A 23,983-nucleotide genomic window follows, 5' to 3' on the forward strand; every position below is an offset into this window, starting at 1 on the left:
ATAATTCTGTGTAAAGGGAGGTAATTATTTGAAGATCCACCAGGTGACGCTGACGGGCACTTGTCAATATGGCGCCCGGACCTCCAAGAATTTTTCTTTCCTCTCTATTTATTTTCTTCAAAGGAAACAACAAAAATGACGCATAAATCTGGTGACAGCAATGTAGCATCATGCCTAGGGTGGGTAGAAAAGGGAGGCAGCAAAAGAAAGCGGTTTACAGCACATTTAGTGGTAAGATTTACTTCCAGACGTGGAAGTCGCCGGATTGCACATAGCAGCAAACTGGCACGATAAACATCGAATAGCGGTTACCTTATTTACAAATAACGGTTATGTTTCTCATGCTATATGCAATCCAATGATCTTCCATGTCCTAACGATATTGACATTTATTATCAAATGCCAATGGTCACAAACTTTAATTGTATATGACATCTGTCACATTGTCAAACATGTCAACATGACCTTTCGGGTCAAATAAGATTTCACAATAGTCTCGTGTTTGGTGCAAATGATGGACGAAGGCTACAGTTCCGCGGTAACCTCTAAAGGTAATTCGAAGCATCTATCGTTTCTTTAATTAATCCAATTCATAAACTTTGAAAACTTACTTATCAGGATGTGTCAATTGTTTGCCAACTTACATTTGTCATAGTTACAATGAAGCCATGAGGCCAACTCTCTTCCTTGAATCTTTAATCATCAAAGCTGACACCCCCAAAACATTGTGGTATGAACAAAAACATAGTTTCACAGGGCTACAATTTCTTTTTACCTGGTTTTATACTATATATCAGTGATATATAGTTATAGAATATTCAATTCATATTGTCTGGTAGCATTATAATTGAAGTAAAGTCCGTATATCATGAATATGACATTCAAATTTCATGAAACAAAACTACAGAATCTTTCTGATAATTTACTTAAAGCTGACTCTCAAGCAGTAAAATCAACGCAAGATTCTTGGTTTCAAAGTTATACACTGTTAACATATAATGTTCAGGCAATTTAACTTTATTTATTGATATCTGAAAATAATTGTAATACTACTCAAGTAAATAAAGTAATAAAGTTTTTACTTCAATACCCTCAAACATGTCAAAAAATATTTTTGTTCTATTAATTGGAACCACTGATTAAGTGAGCAGCCCTGTTTGCCGCCTTTTTTTGAGTTGCACCATATCTTTATCCCGATATTGTCTGTATTGTGTTCCACAAGCTTAAATTTCTCCACTTAACAGAACCGGAGAATTCAAAGATTAGATATGCACTAAATTGTCATTTATAAGCTTGTTTTTTATGTCCTACTACAAATTACAATTTTACGGGGGAAACAGGTTGAACCCCACCCACCCCAACTTACCCTATTTTTTGATGGGCAGAAATAAGAAACACATTTTTTGGCCTGATTACCACTTACTGATTTGTAGATGTGACATTGAATGATTATGCAAATGCTGACAAGGGAGGAGGGACATCTTTTCGAGTCAAGAAAGGAGCCGCCAAGGCAATTGAAAAAGAAGGTATTTTTGTGTTTTGTTTTTGTGTGTGTGTGTGTTAACACTTTTTTTGACATATTTACACACTTTATATCCTCAAATAGCAAAAAGTTTCAGCGTCACTGTGTGTGGATGAGTTTCTGCTCTGTCTTAAAGATTCTTGCAGGGACAGACATGGCCACTTGTCTGTTGGTCTGAGACAAGTGAAATTCTATAGGGACAGAATTGTTTTCACCCATAATCCAGTTACTTTTCAAACGATCACTTGTCAAAAACAAGCTGCGGGCTAGTTCAATGTGATATGACCAGTGGTATCTACCCGTACCTTGTTGGGATTGATGGCCAGGATATGTGCCCTGTGTTGGTCACATATCCCCATCTAAAGATTATTCCAGGTTGTTACTATAGTCTGGAAGGTAATTTAAGATACCGACGTTTACTACAATATCTGAAAAACTATCGGACACAGTTGAACCAATCAACTCAACTCGAAAGGGTGCACAGGAATCACGCACGTTGAAGCGCCTAATGCTAACACTGTATACGTGTGTGCATGATTCATGTGCAACATGTTGAGTTGATTGGTTCAACTGTGTCATATGGCCCTGTGACGCAGGAGTAGCATTATGCAGATGGCTGTTTCAATGAATGTTCGTTCCACCCGTGACAAACAGGTCTAGTTGTTGATGAAATATAGTGATAGCTAAATAGACAGATTTTTTATTCATGCACCGATTGTCTTTAAATGTAATATCCAGTTATGTATGACTGTTTAATAATCTCATACCAACTTTGACTGGAGTAGGTCCAATAGGTTTTCAGATATTGTAGTAAACGTCGATACCTTAAATTACCTTCCAGACTATAGGGGTGGATCCAGGTCTATGTGATAGAGTGGGGAGACTGCGAGAACCACAGGAATGGATCTACGGGGTTGTGTAGGTTTATGAAATGCACGCCCTGGAAATATGGAGGCTGTATATATTGACAATTGATGCATATATAATATAGTCTTGTCCCTGTGCCTCATCAGCGGCTGGGGTAATCTGAAAGTAATATTTAGTCATTATTTAGTTTCATTATTAAAAATAACCCTGACAGTTAGTCCAATCTATGTGTATCTGATCACTTCTATTTTACTGTTGAATTATTTTAAACTGAAAAAGGATGCTTTATTTATTAAAAGTGACTTTTGAATGATCATGTTTAGTTGTAATGCTATTTAATCTTAACCCTGTTTTGAAGGTGCCATTTACTCTTTTTACAGGGTTAGAAACTAACATTTTTAGCTTATTGGTCCTTAAAATGATAACATGTAGCAAAACCATTAAAAATGGCAAATTTGTACTAGTCCTTAGGATACCTTAACTATTGGCCAGTTTGGCAAGGACTACAGGACCAGTGCCAATTTCTAACGCTGTTTTTAGAGAGTGCTATTTCTGCTTAATCCTGTCCATCAGGTCCATCCATGTTCAAAGCATCACCAGTGAACAACAGTCTGTACAGGAATACAGATACGAAAGCTAAAGAGGCTACATTGTTTAATAATGGACAGTGCCGTACCATGTATACACTTTCAGTTTTTTTAAAATTAAACATTAATGTCAAGGTGTCCTTATACAGATATACCGTATTCGACGTAATAAGCGGCCCGCTCTAATAAGCGCCCACGGCGGTATTTGCTAATATATTGGCTAGTGAACAATCCCAATTAGCACCCCTTTCGATTGATCAATGTTCACAAGATTTATTAATTCGGGTACAATACGCACTCGTGTGTTATATGCACCCTTAATAATGGGCAATTCAATTTCAGAAAAATATATCTGTCGTACTTAAACATTTCAGACTGTCACTATAAACCACCAAAGGTATCTTTCAACTTTTTTTCACCAAAATAATATTCAAATAAGAGCCACCCATTTCAAATTTTAAGAGCGCCCTGGGCGCTTATTACGTCGATTACGGTAGGTGGTTCCTAGATGCAAATACCATAGATGAAGATCTCAAGGACCCACGACCCCGTCAAACTTTTAACACTGTGTTTGGTGTTTGAAGTATTTCATGCATGTTTGTTAGTGGTGTAACGATACAGTGATGCAGTATTGTATCATGATACAAGGCCCACAATACATTTACAAGCCCTGTATCACGATACTTTTCATTGCAAGTTATATTGGTGTAAAATCATGTGAAGTGTTCAGACACAAGCTTACACAGATTGTCTAGTATTTCATGGTTGGACATAAAAGGCATAAAAATCACAGTGCCCTCTAGCTAATATATTTCTGCCCTACAATTTCCAATCTTTGAGCTCTGAAATATAACAACAAATGTTTCAGGGTTGTGTTTCAGAGAAAGATTTATTAACTGGATATACCGTATTCGACGTAATAAGCACCCCGCTCTAATAAACGCCCACAGCGATATTTGCTAATATATTGGCTAGTGAACAATCCCAGTTAGCACCCCTTCCGATTGATTAATGTACACAAGACTTATTTATTCGCGTATAATACGCACTCCTGCGTTATATGCACACTTAATTATGGGCAATTAAATTCGGGAAATTAATCTGTCGTACATAAACATTTCAGGCTGTCAGCATAAACCACGAAATTTATCTTTCAACTCAACTTTTTTTTTACAAAAATAATATTCTAATTTTGAGAGCGCCCTGGGCGTTTATTACGTCGAATGCGGTATATCATATCGGAACCCAGCCATCTCGTTACACCTCTAATGTTTGCAAAAGCACCTCAAGATGAATATGGTGATGGTGATCTGCAGTACATTGATGGACATTCTGTGTTACAGTACGGCAACTGCTGAAAGAGCCAGCAGGGACAGTGGCCACTGTGGGGGAGGACCTGAGCTGGTTTGAGAAGGACTTGGAGGACTTCCACATTGCCACAGAGGACGACAAGGATCAGAATGTGGAGGACAATGGTAAAATATGAATATTCTGGGCTCTTCGTCCACTTGCTACTGTCATAACTTTCATATTTCCCAATATTCTTGCAACAGGGACCCACCTAGATTATATAAAGCAAGTGTCAATATATTTTAGATGGGGGTGTACAGACAATGACTCACAAATATCGAATACTAAACTCGCTCCCGTGTAAAACCAATTTTATGAAACTTATGAATAGTTCTGGTATCTGACTCGCTTTCGTTTGTGAGATACCATAACTTTTCACAAGTTTAATAAAATTGGTTTCACAAGGGATCAAGTTTAGTATTTAATTATTACTTGCCATTTATAACTTTTTTTAAGAATTATACTGTTGAGTGTGAATAGGCTGACAGCTACACGATCCACGGCATAATCCAATTTAGTTCAGAATACTACTTCAAACATGTCAAAAGTTGAAACGTATTAATTTAATACCAAACAACAGTCCATGTTTAGAATTCAGGTGTCCGTTCCATAAGTTATTGTAGCGCTAAGGTTATCACAACTCAGATACTTTATTATAGACTTACGACTGTCGTTACGCTACAGTAAAATCACCTAGTGGAATGGGGCCCTGCACCACAAAGTTTACAATCACGTCACAATACCCGACGTAATTTGTGGAATTGTGTTGCAAGATCCATCGGCGAAACAATCTCATGTGACATCAGCCCAGCAACAAGGTTGCTGGGGTCATCTTGTGTGCATAAGCTCCTCTCAGTGATCTATCATCCTAACACGTAATGGCGTTGAATGAGCCAAGGGATGTTGAAAGCTTTCAATATTTGTTTGTGAAACTTGTTCCGACAGTACATAAACATGCGTTTTGGTATTACACAATGTGTAATACAGCTGTATGTTTTTTAAACGGGTGATCTCTTTATGGGCAAGTAATAAAGTGTATTGTGAATTCAGCAACATGAACACATTGTGAGATGATGTCTACTGCATCATTATGCTTGGACCTTTTGTCTATAGAACATTAGGCCATCTTAATATTAGTGTGTATGTTCGACGGCCTCTTCATTTCTTTTGGGATGACAATTTGAACTATGTTTTCAATGTATTTGTCCTAGATAATTTTGTTGATGTAAGAGAAAATTTGTCGAAAGCAATAGTAATTGCCCAATTGAAAAGGTTTCAAACTCTGATTAGATACCTGTAAATGTTTGAAATGTTTCGAATTTACAGGTATCAAATCTATATTATCATCCAAAACAGGCTCCCACAGCTTTGCAGACCATTGTGATGTCATTGGTTACCATGACGTCACAATCAAATGACATCCCTTAATGGCCCCGCTACTGAAGCTGTTTGCAGTACTTTTTACATTTAAGACACTGCTTATTACTGTAAAACTGAAAAAGTTGGGAGCATGATTTTGGATGATTAATTAAATCTAACCCTTATGTCTTTTGATATCAAATATATCAACACTCGTTGATAAAAGTGGAATCACTCCTTGGCAAGCCTCTCTTGTATATATTTGATATCAAAAGACACTCGGGTCAGATTCTCTTTTTAAAACCACCGTAGACTTATCTCATTTCTAATATTTTACTCCTACATAACTGTTTATTTCAGGCGAAGGTGAAACTGTTGTTGAAACAAGGCGCCGCCGCCGCAAGACCAAGTCACAGTCTGAAGGAGATGAAAAAGGAATAGTCTATCCTTATGATTTGTGGTACCAGCTCAGTTTGCATGTCCATCCAGAAGATGTGGGACGCTTTGCTGCCATTTGTCGCACTGCCTGTTGCCTCGTCTATTCCAGCGCTTTCTGGCGGAACATGTATCTCAGGTACCCATTGAAGACTGATTGACCAATCAGATATGAGCATTACCAAAAGTTGATGTAGAGTACACCAGTTGATTCTGTGTTCAAAAAAGATTTATATGTCATTCAAAGGCAAGACTGATTTAATTCCTTGTTACAACATATTGGGAGCTAGAAATGTTGTCAGGGTGTGTTTGAATCTCCCATGGAGAGACTGAAAATAAACATATAGGGTTGTTTGGGTTGTCAAACTTTGCTAAGGATCACATCATTGTGTCCCAAGTGCGTGGATCGATGCTAGGGATGTAAATCACTGCATGATTTGGATCTGACTCCGTTATAGTGCGGCGTTAAATACACAAATCAAGCTGAAGATTGCAACAACTACATGCACAGAGCTCCAGACAAGGAGAAACTCAGATAGATTTCAGAATTCCAATGTAGCCGAACATGTCTGCTATGGTGAGGGCTTAATCATGATTTGGGGTGGGATCAGTAGAGCTTAGAAGAACCGATCTACGGCGTCCTACAGCGGGCAAGATGTCAAGTGTGCACGAAAGGGATATGTATGTATGTATGTGTGTGTGTGTGTGTGTGTGTGTGTGTGTGTGTGGTGTGTGTGTGTGTGTGTGTGTGTGTGTGTGTGTGTGTGTGTGTGTGTGTGTGTGTGTGTGTGTGTGTGTGTGTGTGTGTGTATGTATGTATGTATGTATGTATGTATGTATGTATGTGACCAAATGCTTGTGCAGTCGGTCCGGACTTGATGCTCATGGATGATAACGCATTACCTCATTGTGCCACGGTGTTTAATGCCTACTTAGAGAAGGAGCAATGTCAGCATGGAGTGGCCAGTCTGGTCACCAGACCTCAACCCTATAGAACACATGTGGAACGAGCTGCAGATCACCCTCTCATGATGCCCTGTCCTGGCAACTCTACAGGAACTCGGCAATGCTCTTATCTTCCCTTGGCAACCACCCAGATACTTAATTGGGAGCATGTGACGTTGATGCTAGGCTATGATCTCATCACATGGGTCACATACGCATTTCTGAGAGTTGTATTTTTGGACAGTGCATTTTTTTTATGATGTTTATGTTTCGTTTTGGTCAGATACTCTCATTTTGACAGATGATAGGTTTTTGTTGGCATTGTGCGGCACATGACAACAGTCTTCACACAATATTGTCTTTGGCTATTTCAACAGAAACACATAATTTGAAGTATTACCTTTTAAAGTGGTGATCCTTAGCAACCTTTAAGTAGTATAAGAATTTAAAGAACACCCAGTGTTTTCATATGGCTATAGTTAATGTGTCATGACTGGTGGGTGTTGCAGTGCTCAGCCTTCACATCGTGGGTGGCCTTTAACATGTTTAACTTGATTTGAGTAGTATAGTTATTTTATACTGTTGGGAATTGTGTTTTTTTTCTGATGATGAAAGTTCAAAGCCAGTGTTCTCACAAGAAGTAATGTGCAGTAAACCAGTTTGTAGATACTTCAATGTGAACACATTCAAAGTCAGCAGGTGGGGCGGTCGGGTAGCCTAGTGGTTAAAGCATTCGCTCATGATGCCGAAGACCCGGGTTCAATTCTCAACATGGGTACAATATGTGAAGCCCATTTTTGGTGTCCCCCGCCGTAATATTGCTGGAATATTGCTAAAAGGGGCGTTGAACCATACTCACTCACTCACTCAATGTCAGCAGGTAACTAGTCAGGTTTTCCCAACCTGGTGGATGAGGGGTTAAAAAATTTGATATCAGGGCCCATCTCATCTTCAAGTTGCCAATCATCAGTATGATTCTGGGTTAAATTTGATCCCAAGCAAACTGTTCTTGTCAATCGAGGCGACTAAATGGACAAGGTGGTTAGATGCAGTGACTTGGTTGATAGTGTATTAGAACATGACCTCTGAAGTTATGTATGAGGTTAAAGATGACTATTTCTATGAGGGAACCCATGAGTGTCAAGGAAAGGAATGGTTGGTGATTGTTTTGTTAAATATATGCCCTGGGGTCTGTACAAGAGACTGATAGTGTCAGCGTACCTCAGTTAGTGGATTGTTTCTCATTTTGTGAATCACAGGTTTGTCAGGTTCAAACATGATCATTTACAGGCAGCAGTGCTGAATATTGCTGACTGCAACTCTAGGCGACATTTTTTTTATTTCTTGGTTTACAGATTTCAAACTCATTTCAAATGTGAGGCAAATTTAAAGAAAAAAAAACTCTCGTAACACAACTCAATTTTCAAGAACATTTTATTATGATCCTGGCACATAGCATTTGTACAAATGACAATATAACAATATTCATGTCCTGGTGGAATGCATAAAAGATGCCATCATTTTGGCAGCATGGGCAACGATTAAACTGTTCACCACTGCGCTTTGTGTTGACAGGCTTTTGATGGTATGAGGGATCAGAGTGACTTCCCTTTGCTTTACACTGGATGAAACGAAATCTTTTTGTTGAACTTTTTGGGCATTTATAAAGCAAAGTTTGGCAGTAATAAAAAAAGGAGTAATTTGAACCCTTTTTTTCAACATTTGGACTTTGAAAGAGTGGCACATCCGTAAACAATTTAAAAAAAAAATGTCGCCTTATACAACATTGATTCACTTACATCCATTGCAAATGATCCCACAGAAATATACCCATTTTCTTGCAGGTATTTCGAAAAGTCTGTGAAGCTGCCTGATGATCTTCAACCATCCAATATAGAACGCATCCGTGGATTACGAGCCCGCGTGATCCGCTCCATGTTCTACCTCTATCGACCGCTGGCGGGCAGGACCACACCCCTCGTACCATTTGAAAACGAGCCCCACGAGCTACAGGGACAGCGCTGTCACCTGTCTTGGCACCAGCCTGTGAAAAACATGTGGAACTTCTGCTTCAAGTTCAGCAAGGGACAGACTCCTACTCGTCCATTCCTACCAACAAAAATGGCAACAAAACACGACTTGCTTCCTGGCTACAATGATCTCTTTTACAACACCGAGGATGGATGTCGAATCCTGCAGGTGACAGTTCAAAACTTCGTTGCCATTCCAATGGTCATGGGGTTAGTCTTGAGCAAGGTTTACCTTACTATCAGTGCACAGATAAGATACTACCGTCTCCGCATGTTGTTTGACACCAGTTTGCAGGGAGGTAACTCTAACTCAGCTGAGATGATCGTTGACCTTGACCCTGTTGTGGACATCCGAGTTTTACCTTGGTGGGATCCAAAGTATCCCTTCACATGTTGACCTTGTTACCATGGTTACCGAGTTCAGGTTTTTTTACAGACTATGTTTTTAAAAGCAGTGGTTATTGAGGGAACCTAGTTTTTATCAATACAGGACATATTTATTTGATATTCACTTTACTGTTATATATGTCTGCGTTGTGTTCTGTTTCAGCTGGTTACCATGGTAACTGATATGATCATTCATTTAAAAAAGTTACAGGACATTTGTTATGGTTCAAATTATTGCTCTTAAAGCAATGTATAGAGATAGGGTTTTGTAATTATTTTTTGGGTTATTATATGAAACATTGGATAATTGTCGTATTTTGTTTCACTTTATAATCTATGGAAGATTAAACAAAAAAATAATTATATTTTGGGGATTTATAGCACTTATTCAGTTATTAGATGTTATGCAAAGTAATTTGGGTGTAGTAGTCTTGTCCACACAAAAAAGGCGTTTTATTGAGTCGATTAGACCAGAACAATTGTTTATTTGTTTGTTGATTTGTCTGGTGAGGAAGTGACAGCGATCTTGTTTTGAATTGATAAATACAACATGTACATTGGATAAGTACATTAGTAGTTCTGATTGATGGCAGAATCTTGTCATCATCGTCACAGAGAGTATCAAATAAATATCACCCAAAAATATAGAATGTTCATGGTTTATACAGTTTTGTACTGTACTGTGCTAGCCTGAATATATTGCAATATGTGAAAATCTGACTGTTAGATCAGTGTGAATCATAACATTTGAATCCATCTTCCTGGAACTGACAAATTGCCAAAGTCTAGTCCTCGTTTAAATCTTTAAAAAATCACCACTACATAATCATTTTTCGATTTTTATCTCAGCAGCCATCCCAATTGCGTGGATCGATGCTCATGATATCAATCACTGGATTGTCTTGTCCAGCCTCGATTATTTACAGACCGCCATCGTAAAGCTGGAATATTGCTGAGTGCGGCGTTAAACAACAGACCAAACAATCAAATCATATGGAACAAATACAATGTACTCAATGAAAACAATCAGAAAACATGCATAGCTAGATTTCATATTGATCATGTAGTCATTCCATTCTGTCTTTGAGATAAGGTAGGTGTCCTTCTGACATATCAGTAATCACTTTTATCAAGAAATGGTATATTTGTATTAATATACATATTTTTTCATTTTTTATTTTTTCTCTTTGCTCAAACTTACATTATGAAACTTTTTGTGTGACTCTCCATCTTTGTAAGTGAGCGTGGACATGGTCAGACCAATTCAAACTAATGTCATTTTAAAGGATATAATGTTTGTGTAGGTTGGTGTGGGGTTAATGTCTCGTTTGCCCTATAAATCTTTATTCTTCAGTTGGTAAGTGGGACATAATTAGTTTTAGAGGAATATTACAGCTATGGCTATAATGTCTGATTGTTGACCATTGTTACTCATTATATTTCGAGAAACTTTTGTAAAAGAAAATCATAAAAAAGAAATGGTAGCGTTTGGGTTATACCGTATTCGATGTAATGAGCGCCCTCGGCGCTCACAAAATTAGAAATAGGTGGTTCTTATTAGAATATTGTTTGGGTGAGTAAAAGTTGAGTTGAAAGATAAATTTTCGTGGTTTATGCTGACAGCCTGAAATGTTTATGTACTACAGATATATTTTCCAGAATTTAATTGCCCATAATCAAGGGTGCATAAAACACACGAGTGCGTATTATGCACAAATAAATAAGTCTTGTGTACATTGATCAATCGGAAGGGGTGATAATTGGGATTGTTTACTAGCCAATATATTAGCAAATATCGCCATGGGCGCTTATTACGTTGAATAATAAGGACATTACACCATAACCATTATTCTGGATTAACAAGGTTAAGTGTACATCTTTAAGATGGGATTGTCTGGATTAACACGGTTAAATGTACATCTTTAAAGATGGTATCGTGTGGATTAACAAGGTTAAGTGTACTTCTTTAAGATGGGATCGTCTGGATTAACAAGGTTAAGTGTACATCTTAAAGATGGGATTGTCTGGATTAACAAGGTTAAGTGTACATCTTTAAGATGGGATTGTCTGGATTAACAAGGTTAAGTGTACATCTCTAAAGTGGTCTCATCTGGATTAAGAGTGAGTGAGTTGGGTTTACCGCCCCTTTTAACAGTATTCCAGTTATATCGTGGTGTGTCAGCTTAATCTGAGAGGAAAGCCCGAAGTGATGCAGGTCTCAGACGTTTACCACTTCAGTGAAACCCACGAGCACGGGTATGGTGCTGACAAACCTAGAAACATAATCGGGGCGAACCGGGATTCAAACACACAATCATAGGTTTCTGGCGTGTCCATGGGACGCAACTGTGCACAGCAAATCGCTGCACCTTAGACGACCGGGCCACCCGTGCCCCCTCCGGATTAAGAGGGTCAGTGTACATCTTTAAGATTGAGTGAATTGTTCACCCCCTTTACATGCAATCTTCAGAAGAGAGGGACCTTGACCTACCATATTTACCTTGAGTGACAGAAATTCACATCAAAAGTGCAAGTGTAGAGTTGACTTTCTATTGAATGATCTATTCAATGTTCTGAGAAAGGGGTATGAATCTATTGACTGCTTTCCTTTTCGTTAAGATGTGTGAGTAGCCTAGTGGTTGAGGTGTTCCTTTCGTTTTGCAGGAATTGTATGTTCTGTACCTCTCATGGGTACATCATGCTGTCCATCACAGTAATCAGGATGTTGTAATGGTAAGGGGATGACCGTGTGATACTTGGGGGAAGTGGATATTCTGTTCCCCAAAATTGATGGAAGAACAAAATGTCCTCAGGATGTAAAAACAAATATACTCTTCAAAAAAAGAAATGCAAAGCCATATTTGTGTGAGGTAGGAAAATACATTTATACAAGGAATCATACAAGGTATTGAGCCAAAATGTTCTGGAGAGAACACTTGGTGATCGTAGTCTTCTCAGTTAGGGGTACATAGGAAAAGTCTGAGGTGAAGGTCAGATACCATCAATAGCGCGTCTAGATGTTGTGAAAAATAATATTCTGTCTCAAACAACCCAACAACCCCACCCCACCCTCCTTTTCAAGCAGTCAAAAATATTGATTGTTCTATTATTATTGAATATTTCAAACTAGATCCAGACAAAATGTGTGCCATTCTTAATCCATTTGATTGTTTTCTCTAGTGAAAATGGTATTAATAGCATGAACGTAATTGCAACTTGTTTTACTTTTGCTTGTTCTGTTATTCATTATGACGAATAAAATAAATGAATGTAATGCCAGAACCTGTATAAAGTGTAATTTGTTTGACTGAAGAGGTGCACGTTAACTGGCACAGTAATACGAAGAGAAATTTCTGTTTACTGTTTTAATGACTACTCTTCGAAAACAGAAATTTTTTCCACGTACTGAAATATATGCAGTTTCTCATACTTCCACAGAAAAAATCCAAATATTTCAGAAATAAAGCTAAAAAATGGCGTGAACTGGTCAAAAATGAAAAATGAATCTATATTGCTCCAGTCATGAGATTAAAATGAGACCTTCCTTCTGAACGATTTTCCCCTATTTTTCAAGTAGAAGTTAATCAATTAGTAATACGGTTATAAGGGGTATCATGATACGCCTACCTTGTGTATCGATACATATGATGATACCTGAGGCAAGATACAACACTATCGCAATAATTAATTTGCACTGTCTTTGTGGGTACTTCTCCATGTTCCAAGTGGCCTGGCTAATAAGAGTCAACCAGTTTAACTCCAAAGACTGGTTATTTAAGATTAGTTCTTTAAGTGTTATGCAATCAGTTTTAGTGTTTTGTTTTAAGATAGGTGCCAAGGAATTCAAGCCCTAATTATGAGACCAGGGCCCACTTGCACAAAGCAATCTTAGCGCTAAGATGATCATAACACCCATACTTTAACATAGGCTTACAATAGTCTTAGCGCTAAGATGATCGTAACGCCCATACTTTAACATAGGCTTACAATAGTCTTAGCGCTAAGATCACTTTGTGCAAGTGGTCCCTGGTAATTGAAAATCTTTGTAAATATAACATTTTGAAAAATCGATAAATACCTCAAATGTAAATCGATACATGGGTAGGGGTAACATACGCCGGATCGGAAAGTTTAAGTTCATGATGCATTTTATCGGTACCTATATTTTAAGACAATTTTTTGCGGATACACAGCCCCAATGATGAGCCAGACAATGAAACAAGCTGAACAAAATGTTGATCCACATGAAACATAGGGGGAAAAAGTGACAGATATAACTGATAGACATTTTGTAATCATCAGGTTTGATTTTAAGCAAATATTTGTAATTGTTTGTTTTATTACAGAATTAGATGGCTGTGAGTTGAACAGTCTCATCTGAAATCGTTAAAATATTGTCCAATTGTATGTAGGCAGGTCAACCTGATGGCAATGCTTACAACTAACAAGTCACTTGTTTGTTTTGTTTGTTCAACAGAACAACGATGTTTCAATGGGAATAAAAGACATCTTGTTAAACATCTTGACTTTGTCTTTACTCCAGACAATATTATGAAATAGAGGGCTTTCCTCCCTCATTAAGCTGTCATGCCGTGATATGACTAGGATACTGTATAAAGCAGTGTTAAACCAAATTCACTCACTCATTGAAATAGAATGTGAGTGTGTGCTGCAATCCCATATTAAGAAGCAACAAAATTGGGTCGGGTGGTCTAGGAGTAATAGCCAGGACCCGGTTGTATCAAAGCCTCATTAACTAATGGCTACATTAAACCCTAATGATACATTAAATGCTTAATGCACCATTAGTTAATGGCATCATTAAAATCGGTTGTATCAAACGTTTATTAGCATATCATTATCTAATGATGCCTTAATGTAAGTGTCTTCATTAAGCTGTCATTAAATTCGGTGTCTCCCCTAAATATTTCCCACAATTCCTTGACGTAAACACGTACGCGTTACTTCCGGTCGTCTGTCAAAATGGCATCGTATCCACCTAAACCTAGGAATAGAAACAAGAATTTCGACAGCTCCGAAATTCAGCTATTATCTTTCTTTGACTTGAATAATTGCTCGTATTTAACGACTGGTTTGCCTGGTCCAGAATCTGTTAATTAGAGGATGCAGTGATACAGCTGGACTGCAGTGTAACACAACATTTTCTCACTTACAAACAACAAATGCTCTCACAGTAATAAAACCAGTATCTTGTGGGTCCATGTATTTTTAAAAAAAAATTTAAAAGTCTCTGAAATTTCCTAATGACCTTCACACCTCCAACACACGAGTATCAGTTGGTTTGTTTGTTGTTTAACGCCAAACTCAGCAATATTCCAGCTATATGACGGCGGTCTGTAAATAATCAAGTCTGGACCAGGCAATTGGGATCAATGACATGCATCAACCAAGTCAGCAAGCCTGGCCACCCGATCCCATTAGTCGCCTCTTACCACAGTAGTGAGTGAGTTTGGTTTAACGCCGCTTTTAGCAATATTCCAGCAATATCACGGCGGGGGAAAACCAGAAATTGGCTTCAGGCTCATCGGCGTGACGAGCGAACGCTTTAACCACTAGGCTACCCGACCGTCCCTTACCACAGAGTATCACTAATCTTTGTAAAATAAATGCGAGTGTGCTGCAATCTGATTCGCTATATCTGCTGGTATGAGTTTGAGAATCATTGACTAAAATCAACTAATCAAAGACGAATAAGTTACGAACAAAATGTGAATTCCATCCTTTTTTACAACAGGTTGTGTATTGGTTATGGCTGAAGTGAATGAGACAAGCTCTACAACAGTCTTTGAACTACGATGTCTCTGCATTGTAACCTTGTTTCAAGAAGTCCTAGCTCTGCATGTCACACTCAGGATTTTACTGCCCGTTAGAAATTATGGGAAGTATGTAAATGAAATCGTTTTTAAATTAGCACACTATACTTCAGAAATCATGTTCTTTAGATAAATGTTTATCCATGTGGTAAAGATATTACAAAAAAGTTCAATGCTATAAATTATACGAGAAACTGGCCAGAGTTAGTATTTTCCCTGCATGCATCTAAAGTGTGAATTTGGTACATGAGTTTACAGGTGCAGCTGGCGCAAATGAATGCACACCTACCTTCTTCTTTTCTTCATTGGAAAGTTAGATTAAATCCTATGTGTTTGTTAAAATACTAAATTTAGAAAATACTAAATACTCTGAATAAAGATCAGCCAGGATTGAATCCTTGAAATCTTTCAGACTTTTCACTGCGTATGAATACTTTCTTGATATAATTTCTTTTGTTGTGAATCTCAAATTAAAAAAAATGGATATGGGCAAAATGCATACTACACTAATACAATACTAAGTGTAATTGGTGTAGTTGTTTTTGTTACCTGTTTTGTCACTGCTAAACAGGCGGGTTCAGTTCTCACAGGAGCATATGGAGCATGATGTCTGGAAATTTCTGGGTATCAAATACGCAATAATACCCCCAAAATCTGATAAGACCCAATGTTTATCTCCTTATTAAGAATCATAATGCATAAATGAACAACATATGACCAGAGTGATTTTAAGACATGTTTATTGGGGTCGTGTCACTGGGTACAGAATGCATGTACAAAGGGAGACAACTCTGTATCAGACGAGTAGCAGCCATTCTTTGTTCTATGTACACACACATCTTATTCATTTGGAATGTGTTGTATTTATGAAAATGTGGAATGGTGTTGCTTTTTTACACTGAAGATGACAAATAACTGCTGTGTTTTGATATTCATCTGCAAAGAGCACAAAAAGCAGTCGAAAAATGTACCTTGGTAACACAGGAATGCGTAGAAACGACCAATGACAAATTATCTGACTACATAAGCAGAGGTGTAAAAAGATCTTCCTTGAAGGACTACTTGACATTTACGTGAGAACATCTGATGAACATTTTCACATATTTTCTCTCTGAGCCGATTGCATTCTCAGACAAATATTTACCACTGACGGAATCAAATTTTTCAATTGGTTAAGAAATTTCTCAATAATGTCTGATAATAAAAGATAACATAAGTAACAGGACTTAATCAGGTGGTGTGGACTAAACTTCGCAAAAACTTCTCATTAAAAAAATTAAACGTGCATTTTCTTCAGCATCTTGGACTTGAGAATTTGAAATATATACACAAATTTCAAATACAAATGCTCCCAATAATGGTTAAAGAATACAACATGTATAAGACTGAGTATTGAAGAAAGCATGAGATACAAAGTGATGAATGCACATTGTATTTCTAAGTCGGTTGATCATTGATATATTAACAGAGCTGTCACTGAAGAGACAAAATGTTTGAAATATACTTCTCAACATCTGATAAGGCTATTGCATATTTCAAACCATTACAAAACTCAGAGAACATCAATTTACAGAAACGCTGTTTATTTTTACCATGATCTACAGAATCTGCTGAAATGATGCTGAAATTTGTCAGTTCTAAATACTATTCGTGTGACCACTCCAAGCAAAACTTCACCATGGCCACGTAGCCACTGAGAATATCCTTATCAAAGGTTGTGCAGCATTATGTATCAGTCACTGTCTGTAAATAATATGAAATTATTCCCAATTTCCACATAAAACTACAATTATTGAAATGATCATGATTCATAATCTGTCATAATACAACTTAAAATAAACATTATTTATGTACACATGTTAACTGTAAACAACTTGCACACATATTTCAATATTATATAAATGGAATTATTCTAATATTTGAAAAATAACATTTACCAACATAATGTTTAACTTGTACTCTGAATCACATTAGCATTTTCATGACTTCATTCAAATTTAAACACACTCGTACCAACAGTGAATTTCCAAACATAATTTCGAGTCTTGAGTCTTGAGTCTTTACAATAAATAAAGACAATACAGAGAACCATGTTATAACAAATGAAACAAAAAAAATGATCAACATCGCTTTGTTCTTTCCGCCAGTTTGTTTCCGTAAAAAACATAATCTCAACATAGGGAAAACGTCATAATAAAGAGTATTTGTACCTACAATGTTGCAATAAACAAAATATGCTTATTTCTCTCTGGGAGTATCTGTTGAGTCTAACTTTATGTACACTGAACAAAAACAAGTAAGGGATCATATATTTCATGAATATTTTTTGGGATATTTTTGTCGTTGTGAAGACTAAGCACATAAAAATATCCAAAATATATTTATGATCCCTAACTTTTTTTCTTCAGTATATTTACTAATTCGGGTCTTAATCTCAAGATTATTGCAGTCAAGAATTACGACAAACTGTCTTAAATTTTTTATTAGGCAGTTGCTTTGCCAAAGAGTGGATCATTTTTTAGTAAAGAAATGCAATGCTAGTCATTAGTAGTTTTGTGTATGTCATTAATACCATTTGATTTCCAATGTTCATGAGATTCAGACTGAGCTACATCTTGCTATGTGATAAATGAATATATACAACACAATATTCCTAATGAAGGAATACAATGTACTAGCATAACACCAGGGATAAGATGCCATTTGGTAAGACATAATATGGCTATTTACAGTTTGAAATTCACAAATCAAATGATTAACAATAACTATATCAATAGACAGGATTCACTAATTGAAATACAAAAATAATATCACAATTTGTATTACAACTTGACATTGTTGTACTTTGGAATGAAATCTGTTTAAAAATTTAAAATTTATAACATGTAAATCTTATCAGGAATGTGATTGAGGAAATATTCTTCACAATGTACCACAATTTAATTGAATAGAATTGATTCAACTTGACCAAAATATTATGATTATAATAAGACATCTTATGGTATTCATACACTCGTTGACAAAATGACTGATACTATCTTCTAGACAACTATCAGCAATAGATGTTTTATTTGATAAAATTTATTTTCGGATGTTTTTATTCCATACTTTGGCAAGTTTATTGTAATATTCTTAAACTATTGTTAATATAGAAAGTGAAATATTTTATTCCTAACCTGCTACTACCCCCAACTCTGCTATGATGCAATATGAAAATATGAATTGCACACATTTTGGCATATACTGAAAATTTACAAGAAAACATGAAATTTATTTTATGCAGTTTATACATATATAATGACTATGACAGCATCAGGGAAGCAAGAAATGTTCAAATCTTTATACGTACCATAGGTGGATACATCTTTTTTGAAAAGGGGGGGTGCACAATTAAGATCTATTTATTGTCTTTGGTGGTAATTTATACAGAAATAAAGATTTTTTTCGAAATAAAAAGGGGGTTTGTGCACCCCCCCCCTCTGTATCCACCCATGCGTACAAAGGAGGGACAAGTATCTAAAATATCTTAAACCTTCCGTGGACAATGATTACATGAGAAACATCATGCAGTTGTGACATCAGTAGAAACAAGCATCATGGATAACGGGATATTTACAAACACGACAATTTGTCCATGAAGAAATTATTTTCCAATATTTGTAAAAATACTTTGACGCAAACTGTAATGGAATGAGATGGTTGTGTTCGGTACCTAGCCAAAAACATGTGTAAGAATAACTACATCCCATCCATTGTTCCCGAGACTACACCCTAATATGTGGCCATAAAAGCAGTTTATATGTGATGATACAGATAACAAAGTTGAAAGATTTATACACAAAAGGAGATCACAAATATTGCTATTCATAACATAACAAAAAAAACAAATTCAACATTCACAAGACTATAACTCCCTCCTTGGCAAAATATTCACCGTGATAAATACTCACCAATGCACATCCTACAATCAGGGTCTGGGAGTGGTTTATATATGGAAATAGCACACGATGAGGTGAAACCTTATACATTGTAGCACATTGTTGCACAGAGAATTACTAAACACATATTTGTACAAAGAACCGCAATACACATCGTTACACAAAGACAGCAAAACAATGAGATTGTTGACAGTCATGAATATCTAAATACATGTATGTATGCTGTTATATATACAAAATACAAATTGATGTAAGTGCCGGAAAACGGACAAATTGTGAATTATAAGGCTCCCCTGTAAGGAAAGGATTCCATTTTGAAATTATCTTGATATATGTTTTGGCATTGCTCTAGTATTTGGGTGCTTGATCTGGATGTAGGTTGTTTCTAACTAAGTGTGGTGACATACTAAATGAATACACACATTACAGTAATCGAAAGCCTTTCATATATTGTAAACAATGACGTCAAACATGATGAAGTCTGAGCTGTATTTACAGCCGTTTAAACACTCCCTGAAAACTGGCACTGGCTCCCCATCTTCATACAGGCTCCATGTATCAACAATGTATCCATGGATCCACTTCATCTTGAAGCCTTGTCTTAATAATGGATCCACGTTTCTCAGTTGGATCCTTATGACAATGCCGGATTCATGTAACAATGCCAGATCTATGTCTAAGTAACGGATCCATGGTTCAGTAACAGATCCTTGTGTGGATCTAAGTCCTAGCAAGATGAACCCTGAGTGTCCTGGACAGAGTTTATCCAGGTGTGTCTGGAACACTGACGACAGTGTTACTGCTGTGTGCACAACGCACATCGTTATATACAACCTTTAACTTTCTTGATTCTCGGCGCATAGTTGTCTCTTGAATGTCAAGTTATATTCATACACATCTGGGTTGTTTGCAGTCAGAGAACAGATGTTTAGATTATTCTGCAAATAAAAAATTCAAAATGAATATATCATCCATATATTTAAGAGTGCATTATTTAAGCATGTAGCTCAAACCTCATTTATTTAAAAGAAAAATCAAAGAGCTAGACTGTAAATGGGCTTCATTAGTTTAAATATCTTGGCATCTAAAATTTAAAAAAACTGAAATTTTGAAATAACACACATTATGGCAATAAATTCATGAAAGAAAATTATTGCGGTTTATCTTCAAACCCCACTGTTGTACTGTTATTTAAACATTGAGGGCATTTTGAGGAAGGAAGTTCTTTTTTTACCCCATATGCCAAAAAATGTATTTATGAATGAAGCATGAAGATGTGGAAAATGAAACTGTTTTCCAGTAAACAAGCTCTAATAGAAAGATATTGAACTCATGAATATCAACTTTACATTTTATACAATTGTTACAGGTCAAACTGAGCAGCCACTTACGTCAGGGCTGATTCTGAACTTGTAGGTGCTTGTGTAATGGAGACCGATGGTCAGGTCAAACTCAGCATTTGTGCTCTGAAATACAAAAATGGAAGGTGAAGGAAGGTTATCTCCCTTGGGTAGTTTGCAAGAAAAGGTATTCACAAAACATTCTGTTTGAAACAATTTTCTTCATGGTGATAAAAAAACACCAATGACTCCCCCGATTCCGGCTTAGAATTGGTCCCCAGCAACCTATGGTTGTTGTATGAGGTGAGTCAGGTGACTGAATGTATCGGTTGCTTAGGCTCTGTGACTTGGTCAACTGCGTGACATCGTTCCCCAACTGTGTGGATCAATGCTCACAATATCAGTTGGGAGCACGGGTGGCCCAGTCGTCTAAGGCGCCGCGATTCGCTGTGCAGAGTTGCCTCCATTGGGCACGCCAGAAACCTATCATTGTGGGTTCGAATCCCGGTTCGCCCCAATTATGTTTCTAGATTTGTCAGCACCATACCTGTGCTCGTGGGTTTCACCAAACTGGTAAACATCTGAGATCTGCATCATTTCAGGCTTTCCTCCCACATTAAGCTGATGTGCCGCAATATAACTGGAATATTGTTAAAAGCGGCGTAAAACCCAACTCACTTACTCACTCACAATATCAATTAATGAATTGTTTGGTACAACTCGACTTTTTACAGGCTGACAACATGTAGCTGGCGGCGTTTAACAACAAACAAACAAACAAACAAATCATACCGTAAGTTTGTATCCCTTATCCGAGACCCTACCGGAGCTGGCTTCAAGACATGATGGGGTGAAGGAGTCATTGCAGAAGGCAACCAGAACAGGTCGGTCCGTCCTGAATACACACAAACACAGTGTTAAATGTTCCGAGGTCGCTAGAAATAGCACTTATCAAAACAGATGAATTCTTTTCTTCATTTGAATCTTTTTTTCTCAATCCCAAATTTGAAAATGTGATGTTTTTTTGGGTAAATGGATTCAACATTCATAATATGCTAATTGTGATAAATACAAGACCATGGATTTAGTTTTGTCTAATTCTGATAACAAGGCGGGTTCATTTGTCAAGGAACCATTTGATTTCATCCACTGGTCATGACATAATAGCATTCCAGAGTGATGTCACATTTGTCTAACAACTGTGAAAGTGCACGGTGGGAGAGTGTGCCACAGAAATGTACTGATAACTTCTGTATCTTACATTGTCAATAAACATTGTGTTTCAAATACTCAATAACATCCTCCTGTTTATCTACAAAAGGAATCAATCCATGCATCGAATACTCGATAAACACCTTCCTGTTTATTTCAAAAGGACTTATTCCATACATCAAATATTTGGTAACACCCTCCCGTTATCTCCACAGATCCGTGAAGATCCGGAGTAGAATAGATCTTCAGCAATCCATGTTTGCCGTAAAAGACGACCATGCTTGTCGTAAGAGGCGACTAACGGGATTGGGTGGTCAGGCTTGCTGACATGGTTGATGCTTGTCATCGTATCCCAAATGCATGGATCGATGCTAATGATGTTAATCACTGGACTGTCTGGTCCAGACTCGATTATTTACAGACTGCCATCATATAGCTGGAATATTGCTGAGTGTGGCGTTAAATAAACAAACAAACAAACAAACAAACAAACGTTATCTCCAAAAGGACCTACTTGAATTGAATGGTGACGGGCATGGAACCGAAGAAGCGGCTGACCTTGGCCAGGTAGGAATTATTGCGACCTTCACAGGCCCCTTGCACCCTGCAATACTCAGGGCCGATTGTGAAGTTAAGTTGTTTGATAACAATCTGGGGTCGCAAAAGGTCTTCGGGAACTGAAAATATAGAAAACCAAACCATTAATTAACCGTTTTTGTGTATGTGCATTTGTCTGCATGTTACCGTAGCAACAGTTGAATAGATATAATCCTTCAAACAGCCATACATTATGGCATCCAATGAGAATCACACTGTAATATCTGAATTAATTTTCATTTTTTATTTGTATAGGAAGCAATTATTGTGTCCAGTAAATCACTGACTCTTGTTTTAGTAGAGCTTCAAGTGACAGAGCTTAAAGTGTCTAAGGGAGAATCCATTTTATTTCTATGGGGGGTGAGTGGGAATTCTTTTGCTATTTTTCCCCAGCTGAATCCAACAAACTATTTATTTTCGCTATTAACACCAAAAACTTATGTTTGGGTACTTCCCACTAAACAAACGACATTTACTCACAACATTTATTTTTTCACCGCTGCCAACAACTGTTCATTATAAGGAATTCTCCTTTCAAGCCCAGTTCATTGTAATTTTTTCATTTGAACCAGCATGTCAGACATAAATAAGGCTAAAGAAGACAATAGTCTTGGTTCTCAGGCACCACCCGCATCATCATAATGTCTGCCACATGTTTCGTTTTTATTTCCATTTTAAAAAAAATATTAAAATCCAAATACTTAAACACAATGCACAAAAAAATTGAAAGTGGAAAGGAAACGTGCAATGAACTTTATGATGATGTAGGCAGTGCCTGAGAACCAAGACTATCATTTTTTTTAGCCTACCGGTAAGTGAAACAAAATCACAAAGTGTGGAATAATTGCACGTGATAATGTGATAACCATGATCAACAATAAACACATACTGTAACATCACCTAACAATCAGTTTGAGGGAACATGACGCAAGCGTTGAAAATCTGACTACTAGACGCATGTGAGTATCTATCACTGCATTGTTTATAGAAACAAATGCCTTATTATTGACTTATATACAACCACAGCAAGCATCAAGTCGCCACTTTAGAGTGAGTTTTGAACAGTATTTCAAAGTGAGTTAAACCAGTAATTGGCTGCTAGTATTGGAGTCTACATAACTGCCCACTCACCAGTATTTCTTTTCTTCCTGTAGTAGTGATGGATGTTGTTGTCATCATTGTTGATGACATGGTAGCCATCGTTGTTGATGACGATTGGGGTGTTTTGCGATTCATTGGGAATGTCGATTGTGAACGTGTTGTAGTGGGGAGTAGTCTTCTGAGTCTGAAAACAAAACAAGAACTGAAGCATCTAGCGGGATGAATGAATCTGTGGTGAGGTGAGGTGAGGTGAGGTGAGGTGAGGTGAAAACAAAACAAGAACTGAAGCATCTAGCGGGATGAATGAATCTGTGGTGAGGTGAGGTGAGGTGAGGTGAAAACAAAACAAGAACTGAAGCATCTAGCGGGATGAATGAATCTGTGGTGAGGTGAGGTGAGGTGAAAACAAAACAAGAACTGAATCATCTAGTGGGATGAATGAATACAGATACCCCACTCAGACACAGTATACTGACTCC

General features: G+C 37.2%; 2 protein-coding genes across 7 annotated transcripts in view; one reads left to right on the plus strand and one right to left on the minus strand.

Annotated features, from left to right (window-relative positions):
- The first annotated feature begins 37 nt into the window (after window positions 1-37).
- Window positions 38-14,000, plus strand: LOC124115059 (transmembrane protein 183-like). 2 transcript variants are annotated; one of them, XM_046475888.2, is made up of 5 exons: window positions 40-231; window positions 1,434-1,526; window positions 4,320-4,451; window positions 6,046-6,259; window positions 8,910-14,000. In XM_046475888.2, exons 1-5 carry the CDS (start codon window positions 171-173, stop codon window positions 9,490-9,492), a joined length of 1,083 nt encoding a protein of 360 aa, XP_046331844.1. In that variant the 5' UTR covers window positions 40-170; the 3' UTR covers window positions 9,493-14,000. The 2 variants fall into 2 exon arrangements, with proteins under 2 accessions (XP_046331845.1, XP_046331844.1); XM_046475889.2 differs by lacking the exon at window positions 1,434-1,526 and having other exon boundaries at window positions 38-231.
- A 2,039-nt stretch (window positions 14,001-16,039) lies between these two features.
- The window catches only part of LOC124115057 (myelin regulatory factor-like), a 92,734-nt gene continuing 84,790 nt past the window's right edge, over window positions 16,040-23,983 (minus strand). For all 5 annotated transcript variants that reach the window (XM_048385647.1, XM_048385649.1, XM_048385646.1 and 2 more), the window contains 5 exons: window positions 23,535-23,688; window positions 22,321-22,483; window positions 21,387-21,489; window positions 20,646-20,720; window positions 16,040-20,192 (listed from right to left, as the gene is read on the minus strand). In XM_048385647.1, coding sequence (XP_048241604.1) covers window positions 20,091-20,192; window positions 20,646-20,720; window positions 21,387-21,489; window positions 22,321-22,483; window positions 23,535-23,688 — 597 coding nt within the window. In that variant the 3' untranslated portion in view covers window positions 16,040-20,090. The remainder of the gene's footprint in view (window positions 20,193-20,645; window positions 20,721-21,386; window positions 21,490-22,320; window positions 22,484-23,534; window positions 23,689-23,983) is intronic.

The sequence above is a fragment of the Haliotis rufescens genome, unplaced genomic scaffold, assembly GCF_023055435.1.
Source record: "Haliotis rufescens isolate VD_foot unplaced genomic scaffold, xgHalRufe1.0.p SCAF_6, whole genome shotgun sequence".
Classification (NCBI taxonomy): domain Eukaryota; kingdom Metazoa; phylum Mollusca; class Gastropoda; order Lepetellida; family Haliotidae; genus Haliotis; species Haliotis rufescens.